This window comes from Medicago truncatula, chromosome 1 (assembly GCF_003473485.1).
Source record: "Medicago truncatula cultivar Jemalong A17 chromosome 1, MtrunA17r5.0-ANR, whole genome shotgun sequence".
Classification (NCBI taxonomy): domain Eukaryota; kingdom Viridiplantae; phylum Streptophyta; class Magnoliopsida; order Fabales; family Fabaceae; genus Medicago; species Medicago truncatula.
Genome location: NC_053042.1, coordinates 27,614,908 through 27,628,551, shown reverse-complemented (window position 1 = coordinate 27,628,551; position 13,644 = coordinate 27,614,908). Strand labels below are relative to the sequence as shown.

General features: G+C 32.6%; 2 protein-coding genes across 2 annotated transcripts; both read left to right on the top strand.

Annotated features, from left to right (window-relative positions):
* Positions 1–2,904, top strand: LOC25483590 (serine/arginine-rich SC35-like splicing factor SCL33). The gene is made up of 6 exons (XM_013612286.3): positions 1–162; positions 529–708; positions 1,257–1,334; positions 2,051–2,215; positions 2,357–2,470; positions 2,569–2,904. Exons 2-6 carry the CDS (start codon positions 545–547, stop codon positions 2,708–2,710), a joined length of 663 nt encoding a protein of 220 aa, XP_013467740.1. The 5' UTR covers positions 1–162; positions 529–544; the 3' UTR covers positions 2,711–2,904.
* Positions 2,905–9,907: 7,003 nt separating this feature from the next.
* LOC25483589 (uncharacterized) lies at positions 9,908–12,904 on the top strand. The gene is made up of 3 exons (XM_013612285.3): positions 9,908–10,302; positions 10,998–11,336; positions 12,135–12,904. The coding sequence occupies exons 1-3, from the start codon at positions 10,075–10,077 to the stop codon at positions 12,660–12,662; spliced, it is 1,095 nt and encodes a 364-aa protein (XP_013467739.1). The 5' UTR covers positions 9,908–10,074; the 3' UTR covers positions 12,663–12,904.
* Positions 12,905–13,644: the final 740 nt, after the last annotated feature.

Here is a 13,644-nt window from a genome sequence, read left to right as displayed (position 1 = left end):
TGCACATTCACGCAGCAAATTATCACCCATCGGGGAAGAAGTATCTCGAACACACGAGATGGTTACAAATACAACGAACGAAAACGAATCTGCAAAGCGAAAATCAAACTTCTCTGCGTCCAAATTCTGCAACCGAGATTCGTTTCGCAATTTCTGAACCAGGTAAATTCTCAACTCCGTTTTCCATATTGATTCGTTGCATGAAGTTATCTTCAGAAATTTCTGTAAAAAATCATTTATATATGCATGTGAAGATCATGATTTAATTTTCTTGTTTTAGCTGTTAATTTTGCCATTAGTTTTATGATTTGTGTTTAAGTTGTGTTTGTAGCGTTGAGTTTTTTAAACCAGCGTTGATTCTGTAAGGAAATTGCTGAATTATAAATTAACATTGAATTTGCTGAATTAAAGTTGGCACTTGGCATCGAAATTGTTTTTATAGTTATTAATTTTCGCTAATTTTATAGTTTTATCAATTAATTAAGGTTGTTAAGAGATTTTGTTGTTGTTGTGGGATGATATATATAGGTGTAACGAGATCAAGATGAGGGGAAGAAGTTACAGTTACAGTCCTTCACCTCCAAGGCGTTATGGTGGAAGGAGACGCAGTCCGAGTCCAAGAGGCCGGTATGGAGGACGTTATAGAGGTGGCCGTGATAGGGATCTGCCTACAAGTCTTCTCGTCCGAAACCTGGCCAAAGATTGCAGGTAATGGATTTCAGAGTTTTGTATTATGATTTTTTTTAATAAACCATGCATGTTTGGCAGAATCATCATAATCACACACGAAATGTAGCTTTTGCAAAATCATGGTGGCTCCGCTATGATTCTGGAAAACTTACAGTGATACCATACACACTAGTCACTAATGATTACTCCCCCCAATTTAGTGGTGAAATTGTGTTAATATAATAAATAGTCGGGTACCAAATCTGTTAATCTAGTCCTGAAGTATATGAAAATCTGTCAATCTACTTAGTCCCTAACATTTTAATAGCATAGACTAAATTGACAGATTTTCATATGATATGATGACTACTTATTTATATAGTTTAGAAACTAAAGAAAGAGTGTGATAGTTTTAGGACTGAATTGATGGTTCAATCAGTTTTCTTGTTATTGTAGTTTCTTGTGTATGTTTTTGTGGTGGTTTTTTTTTTGTGATGTAATGGAATAAAGTTAACTGTTGTTATTGATTTTAGCATGAGATTTACTAGACTGATTTGGTTTTTTCAAATGTTATACTTGGTTTGCAGGCCAGAAGATCTGCACGATCCATTTGGACAGTTTGGTCCTGTCAAGGATGTTTACCTGCCTCGTGATTATTATACTGGGTGAGTATATTTTCATTGGCTGAAACATAGTTGATAGCCTTCATAGGGAGCTTATTTTGTTTCTTGAGATGCCTGAATCGACTCTTGCTATTTATTTCACCATTTCGAAGTTTTGATGTTTTTGTGCTGTGAAGTTGTGTTTGATATTTATGTCCTGACTTGGGATTTTTTTGGTAAAATTTTATGGTGGTTTTTTTTTTCCCACCTATTGCCACTTCAATATCAATATCAATAAACAGTAATTTATAACCAATCATTTTATGGGAATTTGGTTTTTTTTTTATTGAAAGTGTTGAAGACAAGAATGAAGTAATAAGAGTATTGTGTTGAAGACAAGAATGAAGTAATAAAAGTGTCATAATGAAGACACCACCAAGTAGTAGTAAGAGTTGAAGTTCAGGGTGATGTTAGTGTTCCGGAAGGTTTGGAAGGTTGAGTTTGAACTCATTTGACAGAAGTTCAAGTCTTGAAGTTCAAGTCTTGAAGTTCAAGTATTGAAGATTTTCATCTCAATATTTTGGCTTCTACAAGGTTAGAATTGTGTGGTGTTTATAATGTATTCTGTGGAGAGTTGAGAGTCTGACTTGTGATTGTCCAGAGAAGCGATCATATTTTTGAATAATGAATATTTGCAACCCACACTACTTCAGTATGCAGGTGTGTTTATTTGATATGCCATATCCTGTCTCTTGATGCATTTGGATCTTATGTTCCAGGGAGCCAAGGGGTTTTGGGTTTGTTCAATTTGTGGATCCAGCTGATGCTGCCGATGCGAAATATCACATGGATGGTCAAGTTCTTCTTGGCCGTGAGTTAACTGTGGTGTTTGCTGAAGAAAACAGAAAGAAACCTCAAGAAATGAGAGCAAGAGAACGTGGGAGGTAAGAATATAGGTTATTGACTGTCTAATAATATCAAAGTTAATATAAGTGTTGGTAATAATTTTGATTGCATTTTTTTGTTTATCTCATTTGTGAAGTATTTCTAATTCAATTTTCCTATTCAATCTATCTCTGGTGTAGGTCATATGATTATAGGCGATCTCCACGTCGTCGTTCTCGTTCACCACGCTATGCTCGAACCTATTCTCGTAGTCCAGACTATACACCTTCACCAAGACCAAGGCGATATTCCAGGTTTGTTACTGGATTAGCTTGTGACTTAAGACTTTATTTCTGGTGTATATCATTTCCTGTATTTGTTTCTTACTATGGCCTGTTCCATTATAATTCAGGTCCATCTCACCAAGAGACGAAAGGTATAGGAGACGGTCATACTCTAGATCCCCTTACAGATCACCTTATGGATCTAGAAGCCCTGATCGAGGTAGGAGTTACAGCAGGAGCATAAGCCGCAGTCCAGGGTACTCAAGGTGATTTAAATCGACAAGATTGGTTAATATGGGAGATGATGCCGTAGTTTTCATTTTATTTCTGATGTTGCTTGTGTTCAGTGATTCTGATAGATGATATGTTAATTTATCTGGATTTGTCGTATTATCTATTGTTTGTGACTGTGTTCTATATTTAGTCCTGTTTTAATCAAAATGCCTCTTGACCGTGTTCTTTTATTTGTGCTTTTCTGCCTCCAATTCTTGTTTGTGCGAATTTCATAGATACTTAGTTTCTTTTGCATTGTACGTGGGCTATGCGTAGCAGACTCAAGTGAAACGTTTGTGTAATATAATGAGGAAAACAGCGTGTATCATACCGTGTGTAGCATCAATCTTGTTTAGATTGAATTGAGTTTTGTGTGACAGAGATTTAATAAAGTAAACTCAGAACATTCATATGTTCCGGTGAGAGAGCATATATCATGAATAGCATATTAACGATTTATAATTGTTGATAAATCCCAGTTGAGACTTGGCCAATATATATAGTAATTACCAAGATAAAATAACTTATAAAGACATCGGCAACCCTAACATCAAGTATGATAACAATTGATAATAATGATAGATTGATAAGGAGAATTCATCCTGTATAGATTCTCTTAGTTTTTAACAAGTTTTATTGAAAAGAATATATTTTGTTGTGTTTATGTTGGAGCTTCAAAACGTTGAGGATTTGGAAAAAAGAGTAAGGATTGCAACCAAAAGATGAATTGGACAAAAAAAAAAAGACATTTTGGTTCTACATAAGATCAGCTTAGGGTTGATTAGTTTTACACTGTAATTCTCTCATGATTGTGATACTAGGAATGGAAAATTCGTTTGATGTTAAGCCGTTCTATGTTTTAATTTTTGGTTTCAACCATTCTTAGTGTCAACAACTAACAGTAAAGTTCTTGTCAAAAAAAAAAAACTAACAGTAAAGTTATATAAAAAGGTAAAGGCAATATTCAATGCAAAATTGGGGTGAAAAATGGCTAATTTGATGAATGAGGGCGCACAACGCAACTTGCCCAATAAATTAGGGTGATAAAACACAATTTGACCCTAATTATTTTAAGAATATACTATTATTCAATTTATTTTCTCCCAAATTAATATGATTTGCGGAGTTTTTTTTTTTGGTTACAATATGATTTGGAGTTATGACTAAGTATGTCTTTTAAAAATATGTCTTTTTTTACCTTTAAAAAAAAATAAAAATTTAGAAAAATACAAAATGATATAGACAAAACATTGACTACCATATCCAATAATTTGAGTTGTGATACCAGAAACGGCTCCCTTGCCGTACTCACAAGGAAGGGAGGGTGGGGAAGCCTACAACTCTGCGTCTCTGCTATTTCAATCAATACAGGGTACACACAAATTATTCACCGACAATAACTTGTGGTTTACTGTGCATGATGTTTTCTAAAAATTAGAAATGAGAAAATAGAAAGATTACTAATGAAAAAAGACTTGATTTGGAAGAATTAAGCAATTAGGCTCCGTCCAGAAGTCCTAATTCAACAGACAAAATATCGAAATTGTTAGGCCGGATGTCATGATCGGAGTTCGAACTCCGATACCTCCACTTATGTGTGTGAGTTTATAATGACTTTGTCATTTTGTCTATTTAAAAAAAAAAAAAAAAAAGGCAACTAGGCCCCTTAAGAAAACCAGAGAACTATGAATTAAAGAAATTAAAAATGCAATTAGCTATCATTTTGAAAAACACTAGAGTATTATTTAACGAGAGATCCAAAATAATTAAAATTGAAAAAGTAGAAAGACTACCCGGAAAAAATATTAACAAATATAGAAAGTATTGAGGAAAAAAAAATTGATTCTCAATAATTTTTCTCAAAACCCATGTTGACTATCAAAATAAGAATTTAACTATCAAGCATAAGAAAAACATGACAATAAATATCAATTACCCGGCAAATTCTTAAGCTATAGCTTAAAACTAACTGATTGGATAGAGCAGCTCTTGCAATGTTATGAGCCACACTATTTGCTTGCCTCCTAACAAACGACACTACATAGTCGGAATTACTTAACAAGAGAGTTTTACATTCTGAAACTAAATCATCAATTTTATTAAGAGGGAGAGCGGTATTTCCTAATAGATCAACCAAAAATTACTATCCGTTTCGAATGCAACATTTTTAGTTATATATACATTTTTAGGTATATAAATCATGTGTTAATAGTTCAACATAGTGGTTATGTACCTCACCTCCAAGCTAATAAAACATGAACCATTAGTCCATAACTTTAGTTATATAATTTATTGCAACACAACATATCTATATCCTAAAAATATAGATCCCCTATAAAAAATTTATTGGCACCGTCACCGGCATGATGAGTGTGATTAGGTTTACATCAGTATCAGAAATTTCACAATCAATTTTGTTTTATGGGAACATAAATCTCCCAAACCAAACAATGGATAGCAACAAACCATAATATTCCTAGACTTTTACCAAACTACCAGAAAAGGCATTATTGCAAATAGGAGAAAACGAGGACAGGTCACCTGCAACATTGCATTGCCTCCCTTAAAAGCTCCTTCTTTGTATAATTATTGACATTGTATTGGTAGGCTTAAAACAAATTTTAAATTGATGTCTTTTAAGTGTGTTCATATAGAAATACTATAAAAATTAAAAACACTAAATATAAAATTTTCTTTGAGGCATGCCAGACACTAAAATGAGCATCGCTCTCGGTAAGAGCTCGAACATGGCATGCTAGACACTAAATGAGCATCGCTCTTGATAAGAGCTCGAACATTGATTCGTCAGATTGTGAGAGTCTAACTTCTTCGTTATATTCAACCCTCTTAGTGCAAGAACTTTTTAAAAAAAAATTTCGTTTAATTAATAAGATATGTTGAAAATAATATTTAATATAGACATAAAATTTGCACATGTTAAGAAGTTTTAAATAGAAATTTTGTATTGGAACTTATACATTTAATATTAAATATCAAACTTTTGAATAAATAAATGTTGTTTTCCAAGAAAAATTACTACTATCAGTTATTTTAACATGTGCAATGTTGTACATGTTAGACAAACCCATTTATCAATTGTTAAACCTTGAAATAACAAAGTAATATTGAATTATATTGATTCAAATATGTTTAAAGAATTCCACTTAAGACATATACTTAAAGCAAACAAAATTTGGGGGCTACTATGAAGCCAAAAGAATTGAGGTCTAAAATCTTTACTTTAGTGGCAGCCTCATGAGGCTGGCTCTGCTACCATCCTAAGTTCTTACAACTCATCATATATACATTGTAGATTATAGGTTAAATTACATCAAAGATCTTTTAAGTTGTTTAATTGTAATAAATTATTCTTTTTAGTTTTTCTCATATCAGTTAGGTCTATTAAGTTATTTAATTGTAATAAGTTGGTCATTTAATTAAATTTGAAAAAATCAGCAGAATAAAATAAGAAAATAAATAATTTGCATGATAAGTTACACAGATTAGAGAGTTAGTGATGATTGAGTTAGTTATTTTGGTCTTTTCTATCTCTTTGCCACATGTCCTATGAGCTTACCGATAGTTAGAATTCTTAACCAACTAATCGTAGCTCTATAAATCATTGTCATCGTTTTCTTCTTCAATGAGAATTAAATTTTTTCATTCATTCATGAAATTCTTGATTGATATGCAATTTACTCATATGGTATCATCTAGTCTGGTTTGATTCAATCTATGGAAGCAAAATTTTGAGAATTTCTTTCAAGATTCTCGATCAAGATGGCAAAAAAAAATAAAAAATCATCATTTAACAACAACGGAGACAATTTGAATGTGGATGTAACATTGGATCCATACTACGTTCATCCGTAAAAGAAATTCTAGCATAGTCTGTGTAACGCCAAAATTGGAAGAAGAAAGCAATTATAATCGTTGGGCGAAGTCAATGCGACACATTCTTGCAACAAAGAACAAATTTTGCTTCATTGATGGCACAATTCCGGCACCGAAAGAAAATTATCTCAATTTCATCGCGTAAGAAAGATGTAATAACAACATTGTTTATTCTTGTTTGATCAATTCATGAATGCAGCTGCAAGTTTCAAAAAGCATCGTCTTCAATGAAAATATTGTCTTCGAGGTGATAGAGTTTGAGTAGAAAATTTGTATCAAGAAATCTCTAACTTCAAGCAAGATACACTAAAGATATCTGAATATTTTACTGAGATGCGTGCTTTATGAGAATAACTTGATCAATTCAGGACAATGCCACACAATGCACTTGTCCAAATGCATGTGTGTGCTTTACAATGAGAAATGCTAGATTGTTCAAAATGGAGGTCAAAATCATTCAATTCCTTATGGGATTGAATGATCAGTATCAAGGTGTTAGGTTATAAGTTCCATTGATGGACTCACTTTCAAGCATTAATAAAATTCCTTCAATGGTGATGCAAGAAGAGAGGCAACAAAATTATGGATTGCATACACAAAACCAATGAAGAATCAAACATTTTTTTTTTCATTTATTTTAATAGACATCATTCGTATGTAAAAATTTTATTAGAAAAAATTTGGTGTGGTTATAGCCACACTATGCCAGAGAGGGATCCGCCCAAGACTATGGCAAGATTGACCATATTGATACTTTCAAGAGTCATATAGGTTGAGATTTATCAACAAAGATAAAAAATATGGACTAAAAATATATAGGAGTTGAAAATTTTATAAAACTAAAAACACATTTAACCTTCATCACTAGATTTTACAAGTATACAAAAGAGATGCATATAGTTTCATTTATATTTTTGCGTAATTTTTTTTTTAAATGAAGTTTCAGAAAGATATTTTTTATTTTTATGAAAATATATATGCACATCACGTGACATGCAAAAAGTTGTTCCAATATGTGTAATGCATGTGCTTCAATATTTTAAAAAACAAAAGATAAAATTCAGAGAACAATGTTCTTGACATAGATAATGTTATGGATTCCTCTGTACAATGACAGTTCCACCACAAAGTCCCATCTAAAGGCAATAAAGAGAGCTTATGGACCATCACTATGGGAACAATTGGTGAAAAGTTGTAAGCCAAACGTGAGATAATCAGTGAAGTGCTTTTTGTGGAGCATGTGTGGATATTTTTATAAAAGCAGATCTTAATAATGTATATAAATTATAAAGTCCAAATGGTGGTTATAATATCATCCTTTTTAGCATGTTTTCCATAATCAAGTACTCACTTTCCCTTGGATTGTTTGAAATTATACTTAATTGCTTTATGATGATGCTTGATGCTTTATAGTGAATGAATTTCATCCTTTAAAAAGTTGATCCTTACTTTTTGACTCAATTGATTTGATTCATTTAGATTAGATGTCAGCTTAGAGGAATGGTAATGAAAATTAGGTCAGATAGAAAGTTGGCCGTGTTTTAATGATGAAGATTAGCCGGGTGAAAGAAAGAATTCATGTATGTTCTATGTTTTGACTTTAAATGGACCTTCATAAATAGATACTGAGAATGAACCTTTTAATTAGTCGACTCTTAAATTGAATATCGAATCTTTTTTTTTAAAAACAACATATTACTATCTCCGTTTTTTTTATGAATAAGGTAAGTTTCTATTTTTTTTTAATAGATAGATTAAATGACAATAATTATTATTTTTTAATAAATCAAAATGACATATATTATAACTAAACTGCTCTCAACCCACCTAGCACAAGGTGTGCAAGAGAAGAGAGCAAAAGATACAAAGCCATCCAACAAAGTTAGAAAAGAAAAAATATCAGAACCCAGCCTATGCTCATACACAACACAAGAGAGGGCTAATCCACCACCTATGATAGTCAAAAGCAAGGTTTATGAATTTTGCCTTTAACGACTAAAAAGAAATGAGCTTAGCATTATCTAAAAGCTTGATAGATGAGCATTCTTTGTTATTGAAAATTTTGCTATTCCTTTCTTCCAAATGATCCAAGTGCAAGCACAATAAGAAACACTGAGATAAAAAAAATATAAATATAGCTACTTGAATCATCTTCTGAAAAACTATTATAAGCTCATAAAAATAAGTTATAATCTCGTGTAAAAACGACAGTTGCCAACTCTGTTTTTTTTTTAATCATACGAGTTACCAAATCTTGTTATTATTCTAAGCAAAATTAGGTTCAAACCCAAATTGACAAGAATCATGTGAGACTTTGAGGAGCAGCATACTCCCATATCCCAAGTTAATACCACCAACCGACGCACCTGAGCTTCAATGGATCTTAAATATGAATTTTTGTTTATAATATTGACAAGTAGGTGTATACAATTGCAAAGACCTATGATTTAGAGATCAAATTCTTGATCAAGTGATTAAGAAGTAAAACATCTAATATTTGTGTCATACTGTAAGATCAAATTGATAGTACGAATTTAACTCATATTTCACAAAAATGTGAATTCAAGTACTTTTAAGAACATTGAAACCCACCCTTCTTTTGTGAGCCCCAGGAGCAGCAGCCCCATAATATTTCCCTCATTTATGACATATTTTAATTTTGAAACTTAAAAAAGAATCTAGATTTTTTACCTCTTTTTCATCCCCATCTTTCAACATCCAACCAACCAAAACCGACACTAATTAAGCTAAGAAATTAAATCATATGCTTAAAAATCCCCACGGTGACTAAATTCCAATCTTACTCCCAAAGCAAAGGGTAAATGATTCCATCATGAAAGTGAATAAGTACACATTACCATCATCACCATAAAATAATTCAATCCAAAAAGCTCTGAAAAGCATGGCCATCTTCAATTATTTTTATTCCTAATCTTTTTATAAGTTCCTTTACGTACCCTTTTCATAATTCCTTTAATAATATCTTCGTGAGCTTAGCTCAACTAGTAAGGACAATGCATTACATATGTAAGATCTGGAGTTCAAATCCCGATCATCACAAAAAAAAAAATAACCAACACAACATTCTTCGGATTAGACGTGTCATAGTTTCCGACGTGTCGTATCCGACACCAGCACAACAATGACACATATAATTACATTAAATTATATAATTTTATCAAATTATTAACGGTAGTTAGTGTTTGTATCGTATTGGATGTTTGTGCTTGGTAGTATGACCCTATGGGTGTCACATCATATTCATTCAATCTAGAAGTTAATTTGGGATCATGCCTTTTCCATCGTGCACTACACGCACTTGATCATGCGTGTGCTTAAACCACAAACATCAAAACTAACTAACAACATTAACAGCAACATTCAACAACAACAACATCAATAACATCAAAGACTATGTTCCTTTGAAGTGTGTTCTGTTCTCTTCTTTCCAACCATTTTCCTTTGATATGGGTAGGCTTGCACCATTATCAGAAGAACCTATCAACGAAGAAAATGAAAGAAAATTATCAAAATATAACTCAAAGAAAGGTTTTCAGTTATGGATGAATTGGAGTTGGATCAAGACTCATTTTTCACTTGTTTTCAACAAAAAATCTAACCTCAAGATGCTTCTTAGTGTTCTTGGTTGTCCTCTTTTTCCTGTTCCTATTCATCCTAAATCACCCCTCAATGAGGTAAGTTTTTTTTTGTTATCTAAAGTTTAAAGTTCCATGCAATTTTTTTATGTCTAGTATGCTATAAAATGTATCTTATCACATAATTCTAAGAAGAAATGAAGTACTAGTAATGCTATGATTGTAAAACATTTCATTTCTCTTCATAATCATTTACATGAAAAATAAATAAAGGTGTTTTTTTCTCTTTCCATTTTTAGTATATTGCTAAATATTTGTCGGTCATTTTTTAGACAAATATTAGTGTACTAGTTGTTATTTTCTCTTCCACTCACATTTAAACTCATGTTTTAATTCCTTCAACCAAAACAAAAGTAAAGAAAAATGCTTATAATTATTGGTTTTACCCGATAAAACTCGCCCTCAGGCTCCGGTCATCCTGTGGAAATCTTCGGATGGAACCAAATACTAGACTGTTTGATTGGTTTTTTTGTTGATTGAAATAATGCCTCTATCAATTATGGTTGAAAATTGAAATAATGTTCTTTGTTGATTGAAAATGGTTACTTACTGCCTTGAAAAAGTTGGCTAAAAGTGTTCAATTTAGGAGTATATATGTATATTTTGGTCATTTTCTTATTTTACATCATATGAAACCCCTTTTATTAATGTTTATAATGGCTACTAATGTTACCATGTATATGTAAAGTTTGATCCTTTTTCAGTGATCTTTATTTTGTTACAATTTGTTACAGGTTTCGTCATCGGCGCAATATATTATACAACAATTCACAGCTGCAACAGGGTGTAGAAAGTTGGAGGGGACAGTGAAGAATGTGTTTGCAACCGGAAAAGTGACAATGGTTGTCGTGGACGAGCTTGGATCCGTCGGTAGTGGTGGTGTTAATGGAACATCAGAAAAAGGGTGTTTTGTGATGTGGCAAATGGTTCCTGATAATTGGCAGATAGAGATTGTTGTTGGTGGCCAAAAGGTTCTTGCTGGTAGTAACGGCACTATTGCTTGGCGTCACACACCTTGGCTCGGTGTGCATGCTGCTAAAGGTGGTGTTCGTCCTCTTCGCCGTGCACTTCAGGCAAGTTCATTTGCTAAACTTGATTTTGAATGGAATTGATTTTGGTTAAAACTGAATTCGAAATGAAATGCTTTATACTTAGATGTTTGTACTTTGAAAACAAGTTTAGTATGAAACTTAGTGTAAACTTTTCAACATTACAAAAATTTAATTATATTCCTAATTTCCTATAGACACAAAATCAATTCTGGTAACTGTTAAATCAAACACACGCTTAGTAGCCTGTCTCCCGAGAAGTCACTTGGTTGAGAGTTTCTCTCTTCAACCTCGAGAAACTCGGTTCGAGACCCGGCACCCAGAGAAACAGACGTTTAGTAAACCTTTAAATGGGTTGGGGAAGCAGGGTTTAGTTGGTATAAGTTGTTTATAATCTCTTGATATGTGTTATGAACATATGATGGTGTTTGGAATATTAGCTATATAACATTGTAATTATGAGAAGAAAGATATTGTCAAAGTGATTAATGAAAGATCATTAATTTGTTTAAATAGTCATAAATGTCATTTAACTACTGCTATTGTTCAAATTTAATAAACTTCAGGACTTCAACACCTGCATATGCTAGCTGCAGGCCAATGAATTGGATCATTTGCTTCCTTAATAAATTTCATTCAACTATTCAATCTAACCACATTCCTAAACTTTCTTGTTTTTTTCCTTTTCAGTAGTTATGAAGTTTGAACCTATGATTTGATAAACATCTAAAATAGTATCACTAGCTGGTCTCAACTAGTGTGTGATAGTGATTTGTTTTTGTTACCTTAAGAACAAATATTAATTGTAGTTTTGATATGTAGGGACTAGACCCTTTAGCAGTATCAGCTGTATTCAGTGCAGCTCAACACATGGGGGAGAAACAAATCAACGGCGTAGATTGTTTCGTATTAAAACTCTCAGCCGATCAAAAGGACCTAATCGAACGAAGCGATAACACGGCCGAGATGATAAAGCATGCTATATTTGGTTATTTTAGTCAAAGAAGTGGACTTTTAGTGCACTTAGAGGACTCTTATTTGACAAGGATTCAAGCAATAGGGACAAACCCTACATATTGGGAAACAACAATGTCAACAAAAATTGAAGATTATAGAGATGTTGATGGTGTTATGATTGCACATGCTGGATCAACAACTGTGATGATAACAAGGTTTGGTGATAATCTTAAGGATGGACCTGCTATTACTAGGTTGGAAGAGTCATGGACTATTGATGATGTTGCATTTAATGTTCAAGGGTTGTCTATTGATTGTTTCTTACCACCTCAGGAACTTAACAAAGATTGTCCACAACAACATCTTGATTGGAGATCATCATTGCATAGATGATATGTCATATATAAAAATAATTCATGGTTGTGTTTTTAATTTTTAATTTTTTTTAATTAGGTTTGGATTTGAATATGAGAATGTGGTAGTGTTAAAACTATTGAGAAGAGTTTTTGTTGCATATTCGTGTTCTGCACGGCTTGAGGGATTAGGGTTGTGCACAAGGATGCCCGATTTATATAAAATAACACTAATTGTTACTTAACATGTATAATGAATGGTTTTTGTAATTGTATTAGAGTCCTAACCCATATATTCTGGGCTTAGTAGATGATTTTGTTAGTATGGAATCTGATTTTGCTTTTGATTTTGTTATGAGCTAGATGAATGCTGATAAATTAGGAAGTAAAATGAAAGAACGAATGCCGATAAGAAATTGAAGTGCGCATATGAATTATGATCCCTTTCTTCCTCTATTCCCCCATATTCAATTTTTTTTCTTGAGTAACCCCCAAATTTTGTTGCATATGAATTATGATCACTGATGAAAGGGACAATACTCTTGCAACTTAACGAATTAAAGTTCATATCAAGAATTTGTACAAAAATAAGAAATTAATATCGCGAATGAGAGAGATTCCTATATATATTGACCGGCTAAATCTCAAACTAGATTACTTCGGCTTCGCAAACAGTAAGATATCTTCATATCCACAACAAAATTGATGTTAAAATAGTCCCACGAAGAGGCATTGTGGAAGTGCTATGGCAAAGATCCCACACATTTGTCTATAAACTTCACTCCTTCAAATCCGAGTCCACGTTCCTCATTTGAGATATGGGGGGGAAGGGACTAAGTTCGCCCTAGCGAACAACTTGATGCTATCTCCTTTTAATCCTTTGAGCAAAATGCGGGTAAACAAAAGGAATTTATAATTTTGGACGAGCTTTCTTCTTCTTGCTTTACACTTCATTTAAAGATTTTAATCTTTTATATGCTAAAATTGACGTCTAAACCATAAATGTCATTAGTTTAGAGTTT

Coding starts and splice junctions, on each gene's coding strand:
- LOC25483590 (XM_013612286.3), top strand. CDS start 545: ATGAGGGGAAGAAGTTACAGTTACAGTCCTTCACCTCCAAGGCGTTAT. Junction 2,216..2,356: donor AGAGCAAGAGAACGTGGGAG/GTAAGAATATAG, acceptor TCTCTGGTGTAG/GTCATATGATTATAGGCGAT. Junction 2,471..2,568: donor AGACCAAGGCGATATTCCAG/GTTTGTTACTGG, acceptor ATTATAATTCAG/GTCCATCTCACCAAGAGACG.
- LOC25483589 (XM_013612285.3), top strand. CDS start 10,075: ATGGGTAGGCTTGCACCATTATCAGAAGAACCTATCAACGAAGAAAAT. Junction 10,303..10,997: donor CTAAATCACCCCTCAATGAG/GTAAGTTTTTTT, acceptor AATTTGTTACAG/GTTTCGTCATCGGCGCAATA. Junction 11,337..12,134: donor CTCTTCGCCGTGCACTTCAG/GCAAGTTCATTT, acceptor TTTGATATGTAG/GGACTAGACCCTTTAGCAGT.